At 35.7% G+C, this 24,437-nt stretch overlaps 3 protein-coding genes across 4 annotated transcripts in view; all 3 read left to right on the top strand.

Annotated features, from left to right (window-relative positions):
* The first annotated feature begins 358 nt into the window (after positions 1-358).
* Positions 359-12,095, top strand: LOC122279495 (pentatricopeptide repeat-containing protein At2g35130). The gene is made up of 8 exons (XM_043090179.1): positions 359-531; positions 1,079-1,263; positions 1,344-1,576; positions 2,066-2,315; positions 3,421-3,566; positions 9,550-9,755; positions 10,270-10,394; positions 11,392-12,095. The coding sequence occupies exons 1-8, from the start codon at positions 476-478 to the stop codon at positions 11,970-11,972; spliced, it is 1,782 nt and encodes a 593-aa protein (XP_042946113.1). The 5' UTR covers positions 359-475; the 3' UTR covers positions 11,973-12,095.
* Positions 12,096-13,780: 1,685 nt separating this feature from the next.
* Positions 13,781-17,867, top strand: LOC122280110 (glycine cleavage system H protein 2, mitochondrial-like). Its single transcript, XM_043091084.1, has 3 exons — positions 13,781-13,983; positions 16,137-16,396; positions 17,535-17,867. The coding sequence occupies exons 1-3, from the start codon at positions 13,905-13,907 to the stop codon at positions 17,661-17,663; spliced, it is 468 nt and encodes a 155-aa protein (XP_042947018.1). The 5' UTR covers positions 13,781-13,904; the 3' UTR covers positions 17,664-17,867.
* Positions 17,868-21,862: 3,995 nt separating this feature from the next.
* The window catches only part of LOC122279594 (protein NAP1), a 32,238-nt gene continuing 29,663 nt past the window's right edge, over positions 21,863-24,437 (top strand). Inside the window, exons 1-3 of one of the 2 annotated variants that reach the window (XM_043090301.1) lie at positions 21,863-22,326; positions 23,190-23,631; positions 23,727-23,801. In XM_043090301.1, coding sequence (XP_042946235.1) covers positions 23,218-23,631; positions 23,727-23,801 — 489 coding nt within the window. In that variant the 5' untranslated portion in view covers positions 21,863-22,326; positions 23,190-23,217. Of the gene's footprint in view, positions 22,331-23,189; positions 23,632-23,726; positions 23,802-24,437 lie in introns of both variants that reach the window. The other variant, XM_043090302.1, reaches the window with a different exon arrangement.

Below are 24,437 nucleotides of genomic sequence, written 5' to 3'. Positions count from 1 at the left end.
GTTATCAATAATGGCATCTTACTCATTGAAAATTAGATAGGATAGATCTGAAGGATAAGAATTATTAATTAAGCGCTTCCTTGGATCGAATTTGAGTGTATAGACAAGTATTTTATTTTATCTCATTTTATTATTTTAATTTTTTAAAATTTTTTCATAAAATATAATAAAAAATTTAACTTTTTTAAATTTTAAAATAATAATAATAATAATTAAAAATAATATTATAATAATATTTTATTCAATTTTCAACCTCTATCCACTTATTTCATCTAATCTCACTGTTCAAATCCCAACTTAAGCTCCGCTACGGAGTTTAATAAATTATCTGCGTCTAATACTCATTACAATGATCCACCACCTCTTAAAACAAGACAACCCGTTGTCTGTACGTGAAAAGATATTTTTCGAGTCTTCTTATTCCGTTGTTCTCAACCCTGTTGTACATTATCGCTTATCATCTTTCGTGTCTCGCATGCGAAGAAGCTCCTACACATTGCCAACCCGAACCTTTCTCCTCCATGCATTCATGTAAGTCTAATCCTCCTCTTAGTTCTCACACTGTCTCCGTGGGTTATAACTTTCCTCGTTTGTATTGTCGTCTTAATTCTCTGTTTTTCGTTTTATTCTGATTCTTTGTAGGCAGCTTCTTGTTTTTTTTTTTCCCTTATTTTATTGGATTTATTCGTTAGTCTTGCTCTGTTTTTCTGTTTTGACGCCATTTTCTCAATTCTGGGAAATGGGTTTTTTTGCAAAGTAGTAAGCAACACGAGCAGGACAGAGTTGCTACAGACATGCATTATATCCAGTGGGTTTTATACTTATCTGTCACGAGGTTTAAGTAACAAACTTACCCACTTACAGCTGCACAATACCGTATTTCACGGAAACTTAACATATTTAATCCCTTGTATTCATTTTTACAGCATTTTGATTCATTTCAGGACATGGCGTTTCTTAATTGTATGATTGTACTGTTGTGCCTCCTGCGAGGTGGTGTCTCTGGTAGAAGCTCTATGCTACGAGGAACAAGTTTAGAAAATAATATGGAATAGTGACAATTGTATTAACTGTGTAGGTTGATCGCTGATTGCATACTGAATTATATATTCATAGAACCAAGAAGCTATAACAGTAGTTTCAGATGCCAAGCCAAGGATTCAAGTGGTGAGGCTGTTGAGAAGAGCAAACGTGAAGGTCTTTACATTGACAAACGGGGCAAATGGAGAAGCTTTAATTCCAAGAAGTTGTCTAGGAAACGATGTAATACAAAGCTTTATACTCACATCATGTGTCTTAAAGCATTAATATCTTCAAGTGTTTGATTCATCTTCTTTGCACAGGCGGTTCTTTAAGAGGGCGAGGCTGGAAATATGGATCTGGTTTTGTTGATGGAATTTTTCCAGTGCTGAGCCCCATCGCTCTGCAAATTTTGGAATTTGCACAGAATGACCCGGATTCCAATAAACTATGGAGTTCTCTAGACACTCTCCCAGCCTCTCATACCACGTGGGATGATGTCATCAATGTAGTTGTTCAACTGCGGCTCAATAAACAGTGGGATTCGATTGTGTTGGTGAGAACGTAGAACCTCTCCCCTCTTTTTTACTTGTTAATGCAAAGACCCAAAAATAATGTCCGAAGTTGATTTGTTTGTTCTTGGGTTTGGATGTGCTCGAATTCAAAAACTTTTGATTTGTCAAACTGCTTACACAATGAATTGATGATATTTCTTTAGGGCTGGTCAGGAAGTCTGCATTTTAGTTGGTTTCTCTTAGCTCTTTATAATAGGCTACTAGCCACGTATTCTCAACCTCAGTACTTCCAACTAAAAACACATTGAAATCTTCAAGTTTTTCCAATACACGTACACAAGACCTATAAAAAGAAGAAGACGGAAAGAAATATATATAAATCTGTGTGCGCGAGACTGAGAAAGTATATGAAGCAAACATAGGAATTCAATTTTCATAATATAACTGACAACTGAGCATGCCCCTCCCTTTTCTTGCTATTCTTGACTTCTTGAAATGTTTCACCATAAAATAGAAAGCATCTTTTTCAGATATGCGAATGGGTACTGCACAAGAGCTCCTTCGAACCAGATGTTATCTGCTACAATTTGCTAATAGATGCTTATGGGCAGAAATCACTGTATAAGGACGCAGAATCTGCATATTTAGAACTTCTTGAAAGCAGATGCATTCCTACTGAAGATACTTATGCCCTTCTTATAAAAGCCTACTGCAAATCTGGGCTGCTAGAGAAAGCTGAAGCTGTATTTGCTGAAATGCGAAAATATAGCCTTTCCCCAAGTATGTTTCTGTATCAACATATAGCCATTTTTACATTGAGAGCTTGATTAATGAGTTAAAATATTTTCTTTTCTTTTTATAATAATAAGAAATCAGTATTCTTTTAGTTTACCTACAACAGCTATAAAGATGCCCTCAAACGGATATATCCTTAAAAGTCTCAAAAGTTCCTCAGGAATTTCATCTCCATTTTAATCCTAATGTATAGTGCACTTACACTTGTACATGCTTGTCTGTATCAATACTGCTCAGCAAAGCCATTTAATTTCATATCAATTGCCCTGATCCTTGAAGCATTTGGTTGCTGAATGTTGAGAGGTTTTTACCTAAAGACTTTGTATACACTACAGTATTACAATTAACAACTGCTCTTGATCTTAGCCGAAATTCTTGCATGAGGTATATAAATATACTGGTTAACCACTTAACTTTGAGACTTTGATTAGTTTTTTTTTTTTTTTATCAGTAAATGAGACTTTGATTAGTTACTTCATCACAAAATCTGACTGGAGTTTGAAATAGACCATTGGGTATGGGTCAGTGGTGAAACCAAGAGTTTATCTTTGAAGGGGTCAAACTAAAGGTGTGATGATATATTTTTTAATATTTGAAAGGGATTCTTGCAAAAGATGTCTTGCATTTACATATTCATGAAGGCTGTAATCTACACTTCTGCCCTACCTTCAAGTTCGGCAACACAAGCTGTTCAGGTTTCTGGGGCAGGGCTTTCCTCGGTGACAAAGCCCAGATCAATAGAGCTGTAATCATAGTTGCTGAGGAATCCGAACTACTTCATTGTTTGTCTTTAAGGCATTTATCTGTTGGGCATTGATTTGGGTTAAAGAAAACTAAAGGAGGGGATCCCCTCCTCTCTGCGGCCTCGTGTATTTAGAGAACAGATAAGAGAATACTTGGAATCTAATGCAGGCTAGGTACACTGCCAAGTCCTGTTATCTTTACCTAATTTATTCACTTTCTTTGCAGCTCCTGGGTACTTTATCTCAAAATCCTGAATTATATTTTTATGTTCTTTCATTGGACATGTACTTATATCTATGGTAAACAGATGTGAAATTTACACAGAAATATATTTATATGTCCTCAGGTGCAGTTGTCTATGATGCTTACATTGATGGATTGATGAAAGGCGGAAATCCTCAAAAAGCAGAAGAGATCTTCCAGAGGATGAAGAAAGATTGCTGCCAGCCATCTGTTAATAGTTACACAATGTTGATCAATTTATATGGAAAGGTGAGTTCGGTGGTATTTACCATCAACTTATACAATTTCTTTTCATTTACATTCAAAAAATGTATTCAAATTTCTATGTGAAATTGTATGGTTAATCTTGACCACCCCAAGAGGGAAAGTGGTGTTCCAGATTTCTTAGAGGTCAGCATTTCTTAGAGTCGTGTTTCTCAACCCAAGCTTGGTTCAGATTCACAAAGGCTGGGGCTTTTTTTTTTTGCAATCTACATTAGAGCACCTTTTGCTACAATTGAAGTGTAGTTTAAAAGTGTGTGCCTAGTAGTTTAAAGTATATGCTGCTCTTTACTCTTTAGATAGCATAATATGGTTATATTAGTGCATATGCAGTTTTAGTTTCCTAAGGAGTCAGCTTGGAAAGGTTGAACTGTCCAATTCCTCAAGTCAAGTCTAAAACGACCTTAGATCAGATTGGGATCTAAAATGCCTACAGTCGAAAATCAGCATCTAGAATTCTCTGGCCAGTTTTACCAATAGTCCCACTGGACTTGGATTGGGTCAGATTCAATCTACCCATGTTGCTTCAAAACCTCATACCTAAAGAATTAATTCTCGAGCACCTTGACAATAAGGACCAGTTAAGTTCTAGTAGCCTAAAGGGACCAACTCGTGAGGCTCCAGTGCTAGCAATATAAGGATCCGATGTATTGGATTTTGTTATATGAACGATTGGCAATTTGAACTTGGAAAAATTATGTGGTCATCATATTATCTATTTTTAAAATGGAAATTTATTGGGTTAGATGTTTTGTTTTTTGGTTTTGTTGAGTATTGTAAAGTCTGGTCCACACCGCATGAGCGAAGGCATTGGCCGCTCGAGCGAAGTCAGGCAGATTTGAACGCTCGATGTTAGCTCAATAGTGAGCTCGAGCGGATGCGGGAAGGAAGTTCGCTCGTCGCGCGCTCGACACGCCGCTCGAGCGAATATGTATTTTACACGGATCTAGGATTTTTTTCGCCGTTTGACTATATATATGATTATTATATCATATGACCGTACAGTAGAAACACTGTGGATGTACAGTAATTGATCCATCATTGTAGTGTGATATTCCTCAATAATAAAATCCTCTGCAGCTCCCATAGACGTAGGCAATTTGCCAAACCATGTAAATCTTGTGTCGTGTGTGATTGTTTTCTCGTTCCATATTTATTTTCACTTTATTGTCATCGTTTTTCACAATAATTGGTATCAAGAGCCAAGGTTCGGGTCTGAGAAAAAAGATGGCTAGAGATGAATTGAAGGCATCGGGAATCGAGAAGCTTGATGGCACGGATTTTGGATACTAGAGGATGCAGATAGAGGACTACCTCTATAGGAAGAAACTTCATCTTCCACTATTGGGAAAGCAACCGGAAAAGATGGATGATGCTAATTGGAACCTGTTGGATCGACAGGTTCTGGGGGTTATTCGATTAATCCTGTCGAGATCCATTACACACAACGTCATCAAGGAGAAGACGGCTGCGGATCTCATGGCGGCTTTGTCAGGTATGTATGAAAAGCCGTCAGCGAATAACAAGATACATTTGATGAAAAAGTTATTCAATTTGAAGATGGCAGATGGTACGTCTGTTGCACAACATCTGAATTATTTTAATACTATCACAAATCAATCGTCTTCTGTTGAAATTGAATTTGATGATGAGATACGTGCACTGATACTATTGGCTTCACTACCAAATAGTTGGGAAGTCATGAGAATGGTTGTTAGTAATTCTGCTGGTAAATCTAAATTGAAATATGATGATATTCGTGATTTGATTTTGGTTGAGGAGGTGCGCAGGAAAGATTCAGGCGAGATCTTAGGTTTGAGTTCAGTTCTAAATGTTGATTCTCGAGGGAGATCACAAGACAGGAACTCAAATAGAGGAAGATCAAAATCAAAGTACAGGGGCAAGAGCAAGTCGAGGTCTGATCGGCAGACAACTTGCTGGAATTGTGGCAAAACTGGCCACATAAAGAAGAACTGCAAAAACCCTAAGAAGACCGGGAATGATAATGCTAATGTGGTAACTAAAGAAGTACAGAATGCACTATTGCTTGCAGTTCATATTCCAGTTGATGACTGGATACTGGATTCAGGGGCTTCCTTCCATACATCTTCCCACTGGGAGTTAATGCGGAACTATGTTGCAGGTGATTTTGGGAAGGTGTATTTGGCTGATGGAGAGGCTTTGAACGTAGTAGGGATGAGAGACATTGATATTGCACTCCCTGGCAAGAACAAATAGACCTTGCAAAAGGTCAGGCACATTCCTGAGTTAAAGAAGCACCTCATTTCTGTTGGGCAGCTCGATGAATGTGGTCATTTAGTGGTGTTCTCAGATAGCACTTGAAAGGTCACAAAAGGGGCATTGGTACTGGTTCGGGATAAGAAAACTGGTACACTATATATGACTACTGGTTTGATTGACACTATTGCTACTACCGTTGCAGAGAGCACAGCAGATTTGTGTCATTGCAGGCTTGGCCATATGAGTCAGAAGGGTATGAAATAACTTCTGTCTAGAGGCAAGCTACCAGAACTGAAGTCAGTTGATCTCAGTATGTGTGAAAGTTGTGTTATAGGCAAACAAAAGAAGGCCAGCTTCTTGAAAAGTGGCAAGACTCTTAAGACAGGAAGACTGAATCTTGTGCACACATATGTGTGGGGTCCTTCCCCAATGGCATCTCTTGGAGGTTCTCGCTACTATATCACGTTCATTGATGACCATAGTAGGAAGGTATGGGTTTATTTTTTGAAGCACAAATCTGATGTATTTAATGTATTCAAAATTTGGAAAGTCATGGTTGAGACAGAGACAGGCTTGAAACTGAAATGTTTGAGGTCTAACAATGGTGGTGAGTATGTTGATGGTGGGTTCAAGGAATATTGTGCAGCTCTGGGTATCAGACTGGAGAAGACCATTTCTAGGACACCACAGCAAAATGGAGTTGCTGAGTGTATGAACAGAACCATTAATGAGCGTGCTAGAAGCATGAGATTGCACACTAGACTACCACTCACTTTCTGGGCATATGCAGTCAACACTGCCGTTTACTTGCTAAACAGAGGACCATCAGTTCTACTGGATTGTGGACTGCCTGAGGAGGTTTGGAGCGGGAAATAGGTCAAATTTTCTCACTTTAAAACTTTTGGCTGTCTTTCTTATGTGTTTATTGATTCTGATGCTCGTAGTAAACTTGGGGCCAAGTCAAAGAAATGCTATTTCATTGGCTATGGAGACAAGGCATTTGGCTATTGTTTCTGGAATGATCAGGGTCAGAAGATCATAAGAAGCAGGAATGTGATTTTCAATGAGAAAATTATGTACAAGGATAAGTCTAGTACAGCTTCTGTAGTAGCTCCTCAGGAGTCCGAGTTTGTAAGATTGGATGACCTACCAGAGGTCACAGTGCAATATTTGTAAGATTGGATGACCTACCAGAGGTCACAGTGCAATGTAGAGATGTGAGTGACGGCGAGAGTGGATCCAGCGCACCCATTCCTATTATTTCGCAGGTAGTTTCAGAACCATCCACTCCTACAGTTGCAGTTCGTAGGTCAGTTAGGACTATACATCCTCCACAGCGTTTTTCACCTACTTTGAATTACATTCTATTGACAGATGGTGGAGAACCGCAGAGCAACGAAAAAACCTTGTAAGATGAAAATTCTAGCAAGTGGGAGCTGGCCATGAAAGATGAGATGGATTCCCTATTAGAGAATCAGACATGGAAGTTGACAGAACTTTCTTAAGGGAAGAAGGCATTACACAACAAGTGGATGTACCAGGTGAAAACTGAGTATGATGACAGTAAAAGGTACAAGGCCAGACTTGTTGTAAAAGGCTTTCAGCAGAAGCAGGGTATTGATTACTTTGAGATCTTTTCTCCTGTGGTAAAGATCACAACCATTAGAATGGTACTGGCTATGGTTTCTACTGAAAATTTATTTCTTGAGTAGTTAGATGTGAAGACAGCTTTTCTTCATGGAAACCTTGAAGAAGACATCTACATACACCAGCCTGAGGGGTTTATGGTACAGGGAAAGGAAGGTTCAGTTTGCAGATTGAAGAAGAGCTTGTATGGCTTGAAGCAAGCTCCTAGACAGTGGTACAAGAAATTTGATAATTTCATACACAGTGTAGGGTACATTAGATGTCAGGCAGATCACTGTTGCTATGTCAGACACTTTGACAATTTATACATTATTCTGTTGTTGTATGTGGATAACATGCTTATTGCAGGGGCTAGTATTGATAAGATCAATAATCTGAAAAAGCAGATGTCATAGCACTTTGCAATGAAGGATTTGGGAGCTGCAAAACAAATCTTTGGCATGAAAATTGTCAGAGATAGGGTCAGAGGTACATCGAGACTCTCACAGGCTGAGTATGTGAAAAAGGTACTCAGCATATTCAATATGGACAAGGCCAAACCAGTTGGCACACCCTTGGACAGTCACTTCAGACTCAGCAAGAATCAGTCACCTGAGTCAGAGGAGGAACAAGATTACATGAGTAAGGTTCTTTATGCCTCAGCTATTGGTTCACTTATGTATGCTATGGTTTGCACAAGACTGGATATTACCCATGCAGTGGGAGTTGTGAGTAGATACATGAGTAACCCAGGAAAACAACATTGAGAAGTAGTGAAATGGATTTTGAGGTACCTAAAGGGCTCCTCAGAAGCCTATTTGTGTTTCTTTGAAGAGAGCTTGGAGGTACACGGCTATGTTGATGCTGATCTAACTGGAGATATTGATAGTAGAAAGAGTACCACGGGCTTTGTTTATACACTTGGTGGTACTGCAGTGTCATGGGGTTCTAATTTACAGAAAACAGTTTCTTTGTCTACTACAGAAGCTGAGTATATTGCAATGTCAGAGGCTGCAAAGGAGATGATATGGCTACAGGGCTTCTTGGAGGAATTGGGTAAAAAGAATCAGAAGACACTCTCTACAGTGATAGTCAGAGTGCCATATTCCTTACCAAGAATCCAGCATTTCATTCCAGGACCAAGCACATTCAAATCAGGTATCACTTCATACGATCATTGTTAGATGACGGACAGTTGTTACTTGAGAAGATTTGTGGAAGCAAGAACCCTGCTGATATGTTGACAAAGGGTGTTATACTTGAGAAATTGAAGTTGTGCACAACTTCAGTTGGTCTTCTAGCATGAAGACAGGAGCAGTGAGTTGCAGAGTTGGAGGACATCATGTTTGAGGAAGATGGCGATACAACGAGTGTACCAGTCTCCAAGTGGGAGAATTGTTGAGTACTGTGGAGTCTGGTCCACACCGCTCGAGCGGAGGCATTGGCCGCTCGAACGAAGTCAGGCAGATTCGAACGCTCGATGTTAGCTCGACAGTTCGCTCGAGCGGATGCGGGAAGGAAGTTCGCTCGACACGCCGCTCGATCGAACATGTATTTTACACTGATCTAGGGTTTTTTCCGCTGTTTGACTATATATATGATTAGTATATCATATGACCGTACAGTAGAAACATTGTGGACGTACAGTAATTGATCCATTATAGTAGTGTGATATTTCTCAATAATAAAATCCTCTACAGCTCCCGTGGACGTAGGCAGTTTGCCGAACCACGTAAATCTTGTGTCGTGTGTGATTGTTTTCTTGTTCCATATTTATTTTCACTTTATTGTCATCGTTTCTCACAATAGGTTTGATTCTTTTAGTTAGCTTCTTTGGTGGACGAAGGGTGCTAAAAAATCTTGGAGCAGATTTGATTGTCAGTTTTACGTAGGAAAATCATGTTCAACCATTTTGACAGCTTCATCGGATTATTATACCTTATTATTTCTATTTATGCATTAACAGTTTCCTTCTAATCTTCTCAATTTAGGTTGTAATTGAGGAAATCATGTAAAGACAATCTCAAATTGAAATAAATTACTTCTAGTGTCTCCTCTGATTTAATTTTTATGGATATTTTTCCTCGACGTGAGGTTTGTGCAGGCAAGTAAATCATATATGGCCTTGAAGGTGTTTGATGAAATGAGAAGTAAAAAATGTAAACCTAATATCTGCACATATACTGCTTTGGTAAATGCATTTGCTAGGGAAGGACTTTGTGAGAAAGCGGAAGAGATATTTGAGCAGCTTCAAGAGGCTGGGCACGAGCCAGATGTGTATGCTTATAATGCTCTCATGGAAGCGTACAGGTAATATCCATTAACTGGATGCTCTACAAATATGAGTCATTTTCATTAATGTATCATACCTACTTGCATACGATAGAACAAAATCCAATCTATTGATCAGTTGGTTTGGGTTGTTGAGAAGAGTTGTAGAAAATGTCCAGTTTATAAAGTGCATGCTTGGTCTTATTAGTGCATATATTCCAATTGTGAACTTTTACTTACCTATACCATCATAAACCCTAACCTTGGCTCTTCCTAGATCCTGAAATCAGTTTCTCCAGAAAATCCTTCATTAGATTTGGTATCACGGCCCTTTGTTCTTCATCAGTTCAAGTATGCTCGGTGTCCCCCTGAAGAATAACCTTTAATATCAACAAGAGAGGTGTTCTTCTGATGGAGCTAAGAGTGCATCATTGTTCTCAGAGATCCTGTTGAAACGCATTCCTTAGAAAACCATGTCTTACCCACTAAAAGTAAATTTCTCTTGAAGTCTGTTCTAGATGCAGAAAAATTTCTGACTTTCTTCTCTTACCAGTCGTGCAGGTTTTCCTTATGGGGCTGCAGAGATTTTTTCACTCATGCAGCACATGGGATGTGAACCAGATAGAGCTTCATATAATATCATGGTAGATGCGTATGGGAGAGCTGGTCTTCATGAGGGTAAATACTTAATAGGGAAAATTGATTAGCTGAACTACAAGTTCTATTTTGAATTTATCCAATTGTCACTGTTTTACATCAATTGAAAACTTACAAATATGAAGAAGCTACACGCATCTGGTAAAGTAACTTTTAACAATTGCAAAACCTGACTTAGAATTAAGGACATGTTTTCATTTCCATGGAATGATTTCTTTTTTTACAGTTTTGATTTCAATTATATTTGAGATAAAGGATGGATATTGCAATATTTGGATGTTCATGTGCAGCAAAATGCTGTAGATTTTGGCGCATGAAAATAATTTATCATGACCATATCTTTGATGTTACTTAATTTGTTCAGTTTTATGTCTATTTCCAGAGAAAGGATATGTTCCTTAAAATCTTAAGTGAAAGATGATGAATTGATGTCTTGGTCATGGTGCAGTCTTTATGTCAAGAGCCTCATTTTCTTTGCTAACTCAAACATATGTCTAGGCTGTTTTGTGACAGAAAATTTAAAAGCCTTCTAGTAGATTTTTCTTTCTATAATAGAAGGTCCTAGAGCTGGTTGCCAGACCAAAGACTTGAGGTCTCATCCATATTTAAAAGAGTCTGGAAAATAAATAAATAAGTAGAGGCGATAAGGGAGGGATTTGAGAAGGATACCACATGTTGTGTAGCCCATAGGCACCATAACAATGGACCAAAGAAACGAGAGGAAATTAAAAAAAAAAAAAAAATAAGGTTACCATTTCTACTTTTCAACACTTGGCAAACTTATCTAGGATTCCACCCAATATTGCAGTGGAAGCTTGTTTTTAACTTCATTTTATCTGGACATGCTCTTCCCCAACATCATAGCTCATATCTGGACAGCTTGGATGGGCAAGGATAATGCAAATCGTTGACAGAAGTCTATTGCACTCAAAGCTGACCTTGTTATCATTTTAAAATCCCCAATCCCACATCAATCTAGTTGTCCCTGTTTATCTGAATTTTCTTTCCACGTATTTAGATGCAGAAGCGGTGTTCGAAGAGATGATGCGACTGGGAATAACTCCAACTATGAAATCCCACATGCTACTTTTATCTGCCCACTCAAGAGTTCGCAATGTAGCTAAATGTGAAGATATTGTGAACCAAATGCAGAAATCCGGGCTTGAACCTGACACTTTTGTTCTTAACAGCATGCTGAACCTGTATGGCCGGTTAGGCCAATTTGAAAAGATGGAGGAAGTTTTAATTGCAATGAGTAAAGGACCATATGCAGCTGATATCAGTACATATAACATTTTAATAAATGTATATGGACGGGCAGGGTTTTTGGAAAGAATGGAAGAGCTCTTTCAATCACTTCCCACCAAGAGTTTAAGACCTGATGTGGTGACTTGGACTTCTCGGCTTGGAGCGTATTCTAGAAAGAAACTATACAAAAGGTGCTTTGAAATTTTTGAAGAAATGGTTGATTCTGGTTGTTATCCAGATGGTGGAACTGCTAAAGTACTCCTCTCGGCATGTTCGAGCCAGGAACAGATTGACCAGGTTACTACTGTAATTAGAACAATGCACAAGGATACGAGGGTTTTGCCTCTTTGATTGTGCCTTTTTTTTCTTTATTTCAAAGAAGTAACTATGCCATCTATGTACCCAGCTGGTTCCAACAAAACTACTGCAGGATTACATTTTTATCTAAGTTATTCTCATCCACGTTATATCTCAGTGATCTTTCCATAAAGATAAAGTTTACAGGAAGAAACCTTCCTACCTGTTGACACTGCCGGTGAAAAGTAACCACACATTGCATGCTCGCACTGCCATACTGCAAAAATGGACATGGTCCTTGTAAAAGTTCTGCTGTCCTTGCGGGCCAAAAGGCACCATCTCTCACCTTGGTTTTTTAACTTTCAAGTATTTCTGCTCCACCGTGACTGAGTAAGAATCCAAAATGGTCCAAGGAACTGGATTTTATGTGAATTCATCCACCAAAGTTTTCATTTTTTCATATGAAAAACCGACAGAACACTGAACATTGACAAAGTGTCTGGGAACTCTTTTACATGAATATTATGCTAGAAGATAAAAAAATAATGTCTTTTGATAAAGATCCAGTCTATTAAGAGGAGGACTTTGTTCTGAAACGCGCGGCAATTATGATGAATGGTAAGAAAAATTAAAGAAAGATAAAAGGCAAAATAATATAGAAATTTAACGTTGTTCAACAAAATGCGTATATCTATAAAAAAAAAAAAAAAAAATTGACGGCTGAAATTTTCACTATGAAAAGATAATGTTATATCATGTGTATTTGACTAACCTTAGCCGTACAGGGGTATAGTAAAATTTCTAAAATACCCCTACACCTCCGCTCCCCTCGTTCCGCTCTGACATCAGCCTACTTTTTCTGTAATCGTGTTACACTAGATATAAGCTACATAATACAACAACTTTATAAATAAGGTTGGGCATATACCGTATACGTGTAGTTTTATTTCAGTTTGTTCCCAAGTTTAAGATCGCCAAAGACCTCTACAGTTAAATTTAACTGTGCACTTGGTACGAGATGTGGTCCTGTATAAGAGGGAACATGGACGTATACACAGAATGTGTACTAATAATAGTTTTTAAAAAACAATTAAATTTAAAAAAAAAAAAAAGCCTTAGAATTTGATTTTGTTATTACTTTTTTTTTTTACGATGATTTTGTTATTACTTAAAAGGTAATTTTTATATAAAGTTCTCTAAGCTTAAACTTATAAAATAAAAAATTAATATATCATATAAAGTTACTAATTTTAATTAGTAAAAATATTAAATAAAAAATTTAATTATTTTACCAACTTATATAAAATTAATTATATTTTAGTTTTCCTATTCCATACTTGTTTATTTTCTCAACTTATACATTCTTTTGCGTACTCTTTGCACACTTCATTAATGTAATTATCAAAAATAATTATTTTATATTATAAAAAAATAATGCAATCAATCATATTAATAGAGTATATAAAATGTATATAAAAATGACTGTATATAGAATTTTTGTTTACTTTTTGACACTGTATGAACAACTTATTTCATCTATTTTTTTCATTAAAATATAATAAGAGATAGAAGTCGATGTTCATCAATTAAAATATTAGAGATCAAAATGTAAACTTTTAAATTCTTTTAAAAATCTTATATATTACATAATGCCTTAAAGTATTATATCTAATTGAAAAATTCCCGTTCGAGTGAAGACGACTTGGGTACGATGAAAATTCCATAGAACTGTCGTATAACGCGTGGTATCGCCGTCATAGGCTACCACACTCCACACTCTTTCCCCTCCAACTTATCTCATGGCCCATGGGTTTGTTGACACATTGACCCACCACCTTGTATAGCATTGATAATTCTTAATTTTGTCCCAGATTTCCACCTGTCATGTTTTTTCACTCATTTTTAGAAACCGATAACAAAAAGTGAAACGATCAACCATTGTGTTTGGAAAAGGAAAGTAGGTTTTTTTTTTGGTTGAGTTCACCTATGGCTTCAAGGTTGTTGTGGGCCTCGAGGGCCGCCTCATACCTCAGGATCTCAGTCTTCCACAGAGGCTTTTCTTCTGGTATATCAGAATTTTGCTTTCGTGTTGTTCTTTTTGCGTAGATTGGTGGTTCTTTATTAGCTTTTCAAGTGTGTTTATTGATCGCTATGAGGATTAATATTTCTAGGTATGTCGTTGGCTTGGATGTGGATATGGATCTCCCGTTTGCGTGTCTGTTGAAATGCTTGATCTATAGTTCTTCCAGCGGAATATGTTTTTCTTTTTCGAGATGGAGTTGGTTTGTTTTTGTCACTGTTATCATATTTGCCAAGTTTTGGATTTTATTGCAGTAGAGATCAATAGGCTTTTGAATCTCTATCTGAAAGAAAGCAACTTCTTTGTAATGGTTGTAGATATACTTTTTACAGTGTGGCCAGTCTCTCGATCGTGATGCACAATTTGCCATTAATCTCAGTTCTCCATTATTTCTATAACATCTTTATTTCTTTTTAATGAAGAAAGACATCGTAGCCATTGTCTGTCACATTTTATTTTGTTAAAAATGTAACTTCTGAAGTAGTTGGTGTCGGTACGGAATGATCTAGGCTATAATGGGGAAAGAATCGAATCTCATTGGGTTTTCTCTCTTGCATTCCTCGACCTGGGTGTGCTTGGCCTCTTTAATGTACTTTTAGAAGCAGGAAAAAAAAAAATGCATAAAAAACAATATTTCAGAGGTCCAAACGATCAAAAAGGCTAGTGTACCTACTTCAAGAAGCCACTAGTTGTCCAACTGCTTAGGGGTTGCACTCTGTTCCGCTTGGTGGACCAAATCTTCTTTCCTTTTAGAATTCTTTCTCCCACACATCTTTACCCTGGGAAGGCTTCAATAAATAATTTGAGAACGACTATTTGAATTGTTTGCATAGGTGTATTAGTTGGATGGTCATAAAAATCTTATGCGCTTGGTTATTATTCATAATGTTTGCATGATTTCACATGCTAGTACATATAAATGTAAAAGCACACAGGATAACCTTTATGTGTACTGCCATAAAAGTGGGAATTATATCTATTCAATATTGTGGTAATTGCTTATTCATCACCGTTGGTGAAGGTTTAAAATCTTTCAGTGGGAACAAAAGCTCTCCCTCTAAATTCAAGCATTTTACAATTCAAAATATCATACCGGAGATGTAACTTTGATTATTTTTATTTTTTATATTCGGTTGAGAGTTTCAAGTTGCTTAGATGTTGTATGAAATAACCACCTAGAAATGCCATGGGGTTCCAAATTGAATATCTGTAATTATCTTGAGAGGAAGTGTATACAAATAAGATGTTGGTACAATCATAAACTGTCTCAAAATAATGCATTTTTATAGTGTGTACTATTGTCCAAAGAAAACCGAATAAAATTTCTGAATTTGGGCACAATGATGAACCATCTTGTGCTCAGGTGACCATCTTGCTTGTAATAGGGTTCATCTTGTGCGAATGTGCATGAAGCTAAAAAATTTGTGTGTACAAAGTTTAATAAAGACAATAGGCTATTATTCTTTTTGGGCATACTTCAATTTCAAGGATTCAAGGAATTTCACATAACAATAGAATCATTTTATCACCGACAACATGAGAAGTGTCAGGAATACTGAATGTTACTCTTTGTTTTGGATTTATTTGATTGAATCAAATGCATTGATAAAGTCACTAATATACTTTGATTGCTAAGCATTCTAATAATGACTCCTATTGAATTATTGATAATGCTTGTTGAGATTTAAAATTGCCACAGCACAGAAGATACATGAAGTTCATTTACCTATATAAAAAAAAGATACATGAGTTCATTTTCAGAAAGTTTCTGAGAATAAGGCATCTTATAGAGAACTATGAATGCTTCAGCAAGCACAATAAGCGGCAATCTTATTTTGTTTCTGTGCTCTCTCTCTCTCTCTCTCTCTCCCTTTGTTGAAGCTTTTGCTTCTCATATAAAGTCATCTGATCAAATGTCTAATCTATAAGATACATGCAGATTAAAAAGATGTTGCTCACATACAAATGATGATCTAGTTCATTGGTTTTTCTGTATGCTGCAATATTTTTTTATATTTCGACATATATAACACAGTCAAATCTTAATTTTAAGAAATGTGGAGATGCTTTCTCTCTTGGATTTCTAGAAATTGACCTGCCCATGGTGCTTATACTTGTCTTCCCCAATTTACATGCAGTTTTGAAGGATCTTAAGTATGCAGACTCTCATGAGTGGGTGAAAGTGGAGGGGAACTCTGCTATTGTTGGTATCACTGATCATGCTCAAGATCATTTAGGGGATGTTGTGTATGTTGAATTACCGGAAGTGGGGGCTCCTGTGGAACAGGGCAGCGGCTTTGGTGCAGTTGAAAGTGTCAAGGCTACTAGTGATATTAATTCTCCTGTTTCAGGGAAAATTCTTGAAGTTAATGAAGAACTCAGCAGCTCCCCTGGTCTTGTGAGTTTCTAGTTCTAATTTGAGTCTCAGTTCCTTTTGTTTTTGTTTTTCGTTATATCTGGATAAACTCAAGTAAACTCATATATTGGAACTGGCAAGAAAACATGGCCAGAGTTTTTTTTTCAGTATAGTGTCGGCCAACATTTCTGAACTTGGTTTTTGGGTTTGTCAAGGACGTAGCAGCGGTCCTGCAGCTTCTGTTGGTTGTTGAATGAAATTCCAAACACGTGTACTTTAGCTTTTTGGTTTGGGGGGTTTTCAAGATTTAGGCATTTGTCCAAAGTATTGGGGTCATGGGCAGTGGGCAGTTAGGAAAGAGAAGGAGAGAGCTTAGTGGGCCCACCTGCCCAGAAACCACACGGGCAGGTGGGTCCCACACATCTCTCTATTTCTTTGCTGGATGAGTCTTATTTCCAGCAGTGGATTTACCTACCTCCCACCCTTGGGGGAATAGTCACCAGTTAGCTGCAAATGCTGTTGTAGGCCATTCAAGCACTTTATTTGCTCTTAACTTTGACTGCTGCCCCGTGAAATGTAACTAATCAGAACGATTCTCAAGTGTTCTGAATTTCTTATCTGGCCTTTCCAATTTCTCTTATAGTTAATTGCTAGTAATTAACATATAATGTCCATTATGTTAGAAATTCTAGTTTCCTCGTTGGTGTAGTTTTGACTTCTGCCCATAGTTTTTGGTACTGTACCGTACCGGTCACCAGGCCGGTACAGGTAAGGTACCTGTTTTGTACGGCTGAAATATTTCGGTATTTCGGCCTTCATGTTTTTTTTTTTTTTTTTTCATTTTTTTAAGTTATAATCTTATTTTTTTACCCCAATTCATATTAGACTATTTATAATTTATATATACATATGTATTCATGTATAATTTATTCATATATAAATTATTATTTTGAAATATAATTTATATATATATATTTATATATATAATTTATTTATATATCGACTATCCCGAAACGGTACACGAAACGGTACCGGTATCGAAATATTTCGTTCCAGTGCCTTGACCGGTACACCATCCGGTACGGTATTCAAAACATTGCTTCTGCCACCAAGAACATGTTTTCCCGCCAGTTTTCAGTTTCCTTTACGGTTGTCTGATCAAAGCTTTCTTGCCGTGTAGGTTAACTCAAGCCCATATGAGAAAGGATGGATAATTAAGGTCGAGGTGAGTGACAGTGGTGAATTGAAGAACTTGATGGAAGCTGATCAGTACTCCAAGTTCTGCGAAGAAGAAGATGCAAAACACTGAGTAACTCTGTTGGGAGTTCTTTCCTGGATAACGATGATAAATCAACGAATCTTATGAGTGGAGAGTGCACTTTTTTTGTTTTTCTTTTTGTTTCTACTCAAACATGTGCTTTTACTGCTCTTCTTCTGTGTCTTTGGAGCTACAAAATTTAATACATTTTCTATCTTAATTAAGAAAATAATGAATTTGGGTTTTTGCGTTTTATCTTTTTGTGCTGCTGCTCTGCCAGGTATGAGATTTTACAGAAAAATGATAAACGCATGTTATTTTTCACAATATTTTACACAATTATGTTTTAAAATGAGTAAAAAACCTTATAAAAGTAGTGTAATTTTATAAAAATATGTTCATTTTAAACATATGTTGTGAAATATATTGTATATATCAAATCTTTTACTAGATGCGCTCTATACAACGGCGCAAGTTGGGTAGAGTTGACGGCAATTTCTTGAAATTTTAAATTAAAAAAAAATTAAGATACAATTTCTTAAGCCTCTATTGATAATTGTTTTTTTAAAAAAATAAAAGAAAAAAGAAAAATCTCATCTGGTGCCACTATTATTTTTTACATTTATTTAAACCATCTAAAATCATTCAACAAAATTAATTATCTATCATTCAAGAAATAACGAGGCTGGAAAAATATCTGAAACCCCACACGGGTATTAATTCAGCTGGCCCGCAGACTCATCGTCAACTCCTGCAGCCTGCAGGGTCCAACTCGTTCTCCCCTAATCCTCAAAAACCTTGAAAATCCTTAACGCCTTTGTTTGCGCAGATTAAATAAAATTAATTGAGATAAAAATTAAAAATTAAAAAAATATTATTATTATTTTTTTAAAAAATTTTAAAAAAATTAAATTATTTATTTTATTTTATATAAAAATTTAAAAAAATTATATTAATTAAATGAGATATATTGCGAAAACAATCATGTCTCTAATATCCAAAAAGAAAAATATAATTACAAATATAATTGTATACTAATCTGTGCATCAATATAATGTGATTGGTTAAAAAGTAGATTTTATTAAAAATAATATTAATTTAAATTTTAAATATGAATAAATTAATATTAATATACAGATTAGTATCCGATTGTATTTATATATAGTAAAACTCTATCAAAAACTCCGCGTCCCCGAGAGACTGAAGCCATTTATTTTTATAAAATTCCTGCACTAATTCCTACGAAATGATCTTTCATTCTTCCAGAAGGAAAACGACAAGTTGGCCGTTTCTGATGTAACGCACGTGTCAAAATGTTTCTGAGGTGGGTGCATTATCATCATCAACACAAGGCACCGTCTCAAAGGTGGTGGCTGATTTGTTCCCTGTTTCGCGCTTTAGGAGCCTTTTTAACAGGCAAAAACGTAATCATGCAGGCTTAATGTCTAAGCCAAGTATGTCTTCAATCACAAATAATATAATAAAACAATATATTAAATTCTGCAGTGAAAGAAACAAACCTTGTAATATACGCAGGGCTTGAGAATTGGAGCTCCCACTAACCAAAGAAACTCTACTCAACCAATCATATTTAAAAAAAAAAAAAAAATGTGAGAGGCCCTACGGTATCATGGATTCCACTGATTAATACATTATCTTGGGTCATTTAATAATCTTCATAAGACATTATCATCCCTAGCATGTCTCATTATATCAGAATTTTTAACCCTAAATACATGTCTTGATTGAATAATACATAAAGTACTACTAAACTACATAATTAGAGGTATTATTTAAGAAAAATGATTTATACTGCAATTCCCAAATAGACAAATCCCGTACAAGATCACTTGTATAAAATAGTGGATCACAGCTAAAAAAGAATAAAAAAAACTATTATTTATTAGTGAGACTTTTTTTTATTTGAGACTTGTACGTAACATTACTTATTATTTAATGTATATATAGTTTTGGGTTATATTAATTTGTTTTTTTCTCAAAAATGATAAATTAATAGCTACATTCTTTGTCCAACATTATCTGGTTTTTGTAATTTTGATTGATCTATATATATGGAAAAATTGATCAAGTTTAAGGTTAAGAAATACCGAGATAGCATCATATTTCTTATATTATGGATAGGTAAAACATCCTTGATTTTGTCAAAATTCAATTTCATACCATATTACCTAAATGATGTTTGTATACATGTATTATATTTACTTAATATAAACAAAACACCTTTTATAATTAGGTCTAACTAAAACTTACTCATAATAGTAGACATGTGTTACGATATAAATTAAATAATAAAATTTAATCATTTTCTTTTATTTAAAATTTCATAAAAGTATACCTTAGAATTTAAAATATATAATATTATTTGTCGTATCAACAACTAAGGACAATAGTTTCAACCACCGCAACCAACGACGTTCTACAAAACTATCACCATCTCCTGAAACCTAAAAACTTAGAAGTGTTTGGTGGGACATTTTGAATTAAAAGCATTTGCAACTTTATGATTGTCCTCTTTGTTAATGCCACACTTCAAATCCTGAAAGATACTTAAGATCTTGTGTGACATTTACAATTACAGCAATCAAATTTACTTTAATATTCTTCCTTATTTTTTGATGTCAAATTTACTTAGTAATTTTGTTGTCTTTTCATGACCAAAAATGGTCTAATGTTGTTTAATTTTTTTAATTTTTGTTTTTTTTTTGTAAAAAATCTATGAGCAGTTATTTTTACGTATTTATTGCACATTTTACTGATATGATTAGTTGCGTCTTTTTTAATATAAAATAACTGTTTTAGTCAATCACATCAGTAGAGCGTGTAATAAATATACAAAAGTAACTGTATGTAGCATGACACTTTTTTTTTTTTTTTTTTTTTTTTTTTTAAGGATAAGGCTGGTATAAATTACTTTCAAATGGGTGAAATAAAATTTCTCAGATACCTACTTCCATTGGAATAATAAACCATAAAATGTCAAGCTTTTAGTTGTATTCAATTAATCAACAGAACGATCATTGGTTCCTCACCTTAAAATACCCATCTTGCTCTGACTTGCACATAACTAATACCAGATATATATACTCTGTTGGTTGTTCATTGTCACATCATTAATACCAAATGAAAGAATATTAGAACCTCAGTGCTGACGACTTCGTCGTTGCCTTCCCCCAAGTGCAAAGAAAACTATCATGTTAAAGATATAGAGAAAGGATTTCAACAACAATATAGCTATTTTTTTGTCATTGTTTCGAGACACTAAGATAATGATAATAGAGCAATGATTATCTTGAGAGTAATGGTTTGTATAAGGTCTAAGTATATAAGTCTCGTTTAGATCTTTATAAAAATTGAATTAAACTGTCTATAAGTGTAAAAGAATTTATTTATTTATTTATACGATAGGGTTCACATTCTTACAAAATGCTGACTTACATGCCAAGTACACACGTCTTTACTCAACTAAAATTCCAAGAATTCATTTGAGATTTTAGGTTCAATCTGGCAAAGGCTTAACAAAAAATAAAAAAATAAAAAAAATTATCAAAATTCAAAGCAAGTACCATCCCAGCGTGGGTGTTACAATACTCATACATCGTGCGTACTTGTTAGCCTTAACATATAAAAAATGGAAATAATCCAGCTAAAGATAAATAATAAAATAAAAGGAAAATGAAAAAGAAGCCAAGCCAGATGGGGCAATGCCTATGACCTGTCTCAAAAGAGTAGTGCTATGTGGTCGTCTTCAAACTTGGCTTAATCGGCACAAAATCAACTTGAAAACTCATCAATCGTCTTAATTAAATGTAAAAAAAAAAAAAAACTAATTATATTTTTTAAAAAACCAAAATTAATTTAGGAAAATGTTCATCTAATCATTTCTCTTAACAAATAAAAACAGAAAATCAAAACAACTTTCACAAAAATACAAATAATTCTTAGAAATATTTTTCCAAAAAATTTATGGAAACTAAAAAGAATTTGAAAAATAATAATTACAATTGTGGCTGCAGTGTAATTATTTAAAAATTAAATAAATATAAATTTTATATAAAAAATTAATTTTTAATAACATATTCTGTTTTTTTTAAAACGATACATAACTAAAATTAGTCAAAGTTTGAGAAGTTTTTTGTTTTTTTTTTTTCTTTTTAAAATATTCTTTCCACAGAACCGAAAATCCGGCTCTTATTTTCTTACGCTTCTCTTTCGGGGGTCTACTGGCGCACTAAAACCAACAATAACCACTCTCTCGCTCCCACGCACGCTCTCAGCTTCAGTGTGAAATCCTGTGTAATAAAGAGGCACGGGGAGGGAGGGAGAGTGAGAGAGAGAGAGAGGGAGAGAGAAAGGAGAAGAGAGAGACTCAGATCTGAGCTCCATGCCCTCGATCAAATCATTCGCAGCCTGCTACGCTTTTCGATCTCAAGCTCTGAATTGTACGCTACTCTTTCGCTCTTCGCTCTCTCTGCTTCCATCACTGTTTCAGCAACGGAAACTCTCTGCTTCCATCACTTTTTCAGCTCCGTTCCGTTGCTGAGAGATACGGTTGCGGGAAAGTAAATGAGAATCTGAACATGTTGACTTCCTGAATTTTTCGTTAATTGGGATCCGGGAAACCGAAATGCTGCTGCTGTGCTAACCATTCGCTTGGCTAAGTTCCTGTTTGTCATCCTTCGAAAAGAAAGAGAAAGTAAGTTCAACGCTAGGAAACTTTCATTTTCTTTACTTTTCTCGCACTGGCTCAGCAACTATATGAAGCATTGTATACCATTCACCACCTGGATATCTTGAAATTGACTCGTAATTCTTCATGTTTGTGGCTTGGGCTGGCAAATGATGTAGAGTTTCTTGTTTTGGATATAAAGGCTTTTCGTTGCAGTTACTAGCTCGTAATTTAGCTATCATACGATTAATTGATGCGAAAGTGGGAGGAATTGGAAAGAAAGTGAAAATTAGTGAGTCTCTGAGTGGTATTATACTTCCTGTTTTAAACTTTCATCCTCAACGGAACTGCGCCAAAACTGTTGTCCTCAGCTTATTGCAGTGGAGATTTAAATCTATTGCGTATGTAGTTACGTAACATGCTTTCAACACTCAAACTTGAAGTTCTCGTTTCCTGATTTTTCTTAGCTGCCAACCAAACATGAAATACTTGTGCAAACATTTTTTGATAAGTGAAAGCCTTATAATTAAACTTCTTTGCAAAATACTGGATTTTGTGGGTTAAAAACTAATAACCAAAAGTAAAGCTGGATTAATTGTGCAGAAATTTCCCGTGTTTTTGTTAAGTACAAAAACTGGGAAAAGGAAGATATGTAACTTGGATTTTTGTTGAGCTGTACGTTTTTAGTATTTTCTGACTCTTTGCTATTCCGTTGGCAACTGGATTGTGTGTTTTTTGCTTTGTTTTCTAAAAATCTTGCACGATGGACATGTGAAACAAGAGAAATCTTCTAAAGAATTGTTGCTCATAAAAATTAAAAAAAAAATCTTCTAAAGAATTGTTGTTGCACTTTTAAAGAAGTTTGACTTGCAATCGCAATTGGTTTGCAGAAATTCTGAAGTGTAGGTTTGTTAATCGATGGCAAAATCACGTCAACACTTTTCAAGTCAAGATTCCTCAATGTCATCTCCTGTTGGAAGATCGAGGGATTTGGATGGCCCATCAAGATGGACTGAGTACTTGGGTCCGCAAATGACACCTCCAACAACCTCTAGGAGCTCCAGGAATGCTGGTCCTGATGGACCCGTCCAAAGTTCAGGAGGGTCTCAAAAGGGTTTGAACATTAAGTGGGTAGTCCAACTTACAGAAGTTGCTGAAGGCCTTTTGGCTAAAATGTATAGGTTGAATCAAATCTTGGACTACCCAGACCCAGTTGGCCATGTATTTACTGAAGCATTTTGGAAAGCTGGTGTGTTCCCTAACTATCCAAAAATTTGCATTTTGCTCTCAAAGAAATTTCCAGAGCATTTTAGCAAATTACAACTTGAGCGTGTAAGAGTTGATTTCCTTTCCCTTTAAATGTTGGGTGTTTCTTATTATTTACAAGTGTGATCCTAGTAATTCTTTCATTTCTTATGTTGCTGCAGGTTGATAAAGTTGCTTTGGATGCTTTGCATGATAGTGCAGAACTTCACTTGCAAAGCTTGGAACCATGGGTTCAGGTATACAGTTGGTACTTATGTCTACTTAATGTTCGTTTATTTTTGCTCCTCCATTATTTGCATGCTTTCTTTTAACATTTTCAAAATTAAGCTTGTAGGTGAGTATTAACATGCATGGCTTCACCCCCAAGTCTCAAAAACGTTTTTTCCCAGTGCATAAAAAGACAAAGTACTTGTTTCTTCTTGTTGGGATTTTGACTGGAATTTTATTTTTTGCTCTCTGCATCTGTAGCATGTATTAGGACTGGGAGTAGTAACATTATTTCTCTTCTTACTCTTCCTAATTATTGTGTTGGTTCACGTTTAAAACTTCCATGGTCAAAACTAGTTTCTATTTAGGGGATGTTTGGAAACGTTTTTCATTTCATCCCTTTCATCTCATCCCATCTCATTTTCTTTCCAAACATCATTTAAACACAAACACTTTCAAACTAATTATTACAAATTTTTCAAAGAAATCATTATAATTTTCCTAAACTTTCAAATAAAAAACAAAAAATAATTTTCAAATCAAACACAAGCACTCCGGTGGCCTGAAAGTTTGAAAGGGCTTCTCTCGGTTGACTGTCAAAGTGTGCCGTTGGCCATGCAGTTCACAGATAGAGTCGCCGGCCTTTGGCGAGACTGTTGTGCTTC

This window comes from Carya illinoinensis, chromosome 10, assembly GCF_018687715.1.
Source record: "Carya illinoinensis cultivar Pawnee chromosome 10, C.illinoinensisPawnee_v1, whole genome shotgun sequence".
NCBI lineage: Eukaryota > Viridiplantae > Streptophyta > Magnoliopsida > Fagales > Juglandaceae > Carya > Carya illinoinensis.
The sequence above is the reverse complement of the archived record's forward strand: the minus strand, read 5'-3'. Positions and strand labels throughout refer to the sequence as shown.

Coding starts and splice junctions, on each gene's coding strand:
- LOC122279495 (XM_043090179.1), top strand. CDS start 476: ATGCGAAGAAGCTCCTACACATTGCCAACCCGAACCTTTCTCCTCCAT. Junction 2,316..3,420: donor AAAATATAGCCTTTCCCCAA/GTATGTTTCTGT, acceptor ATATGTCCTCAG/GTGCAGTTGTCTATGATGCT. Junction 3,567..9,549: donor TGATCAATTTATATGGAAAG/GTGAGTTCGGTG, acceptor AGGTTTGTGCAG/GCAAGTAAATCATATATGGC.
- LOC122280110 (XM_043091084.1), top strand. CDS start 13,905: ATGGCTTCAAGGTTGTTGTGGGCCTCGAGGGCCGCCTCATACCTCAGG. Junction 13,984..16,136: donor CCACAGAGGCTTTTCTTCTG/GTATATCAGAAT, acceptor ATTTACATGCAG/TTTTGAAGGATCTTAAGTAT. Junction 16,397..17,534: donor TCAGCAGCTCCCCTGGTCTT/GTGAGTTTCTAG, acceptor CTTGCCGTGTAG/GTTAACTCAAGCCCATATGA.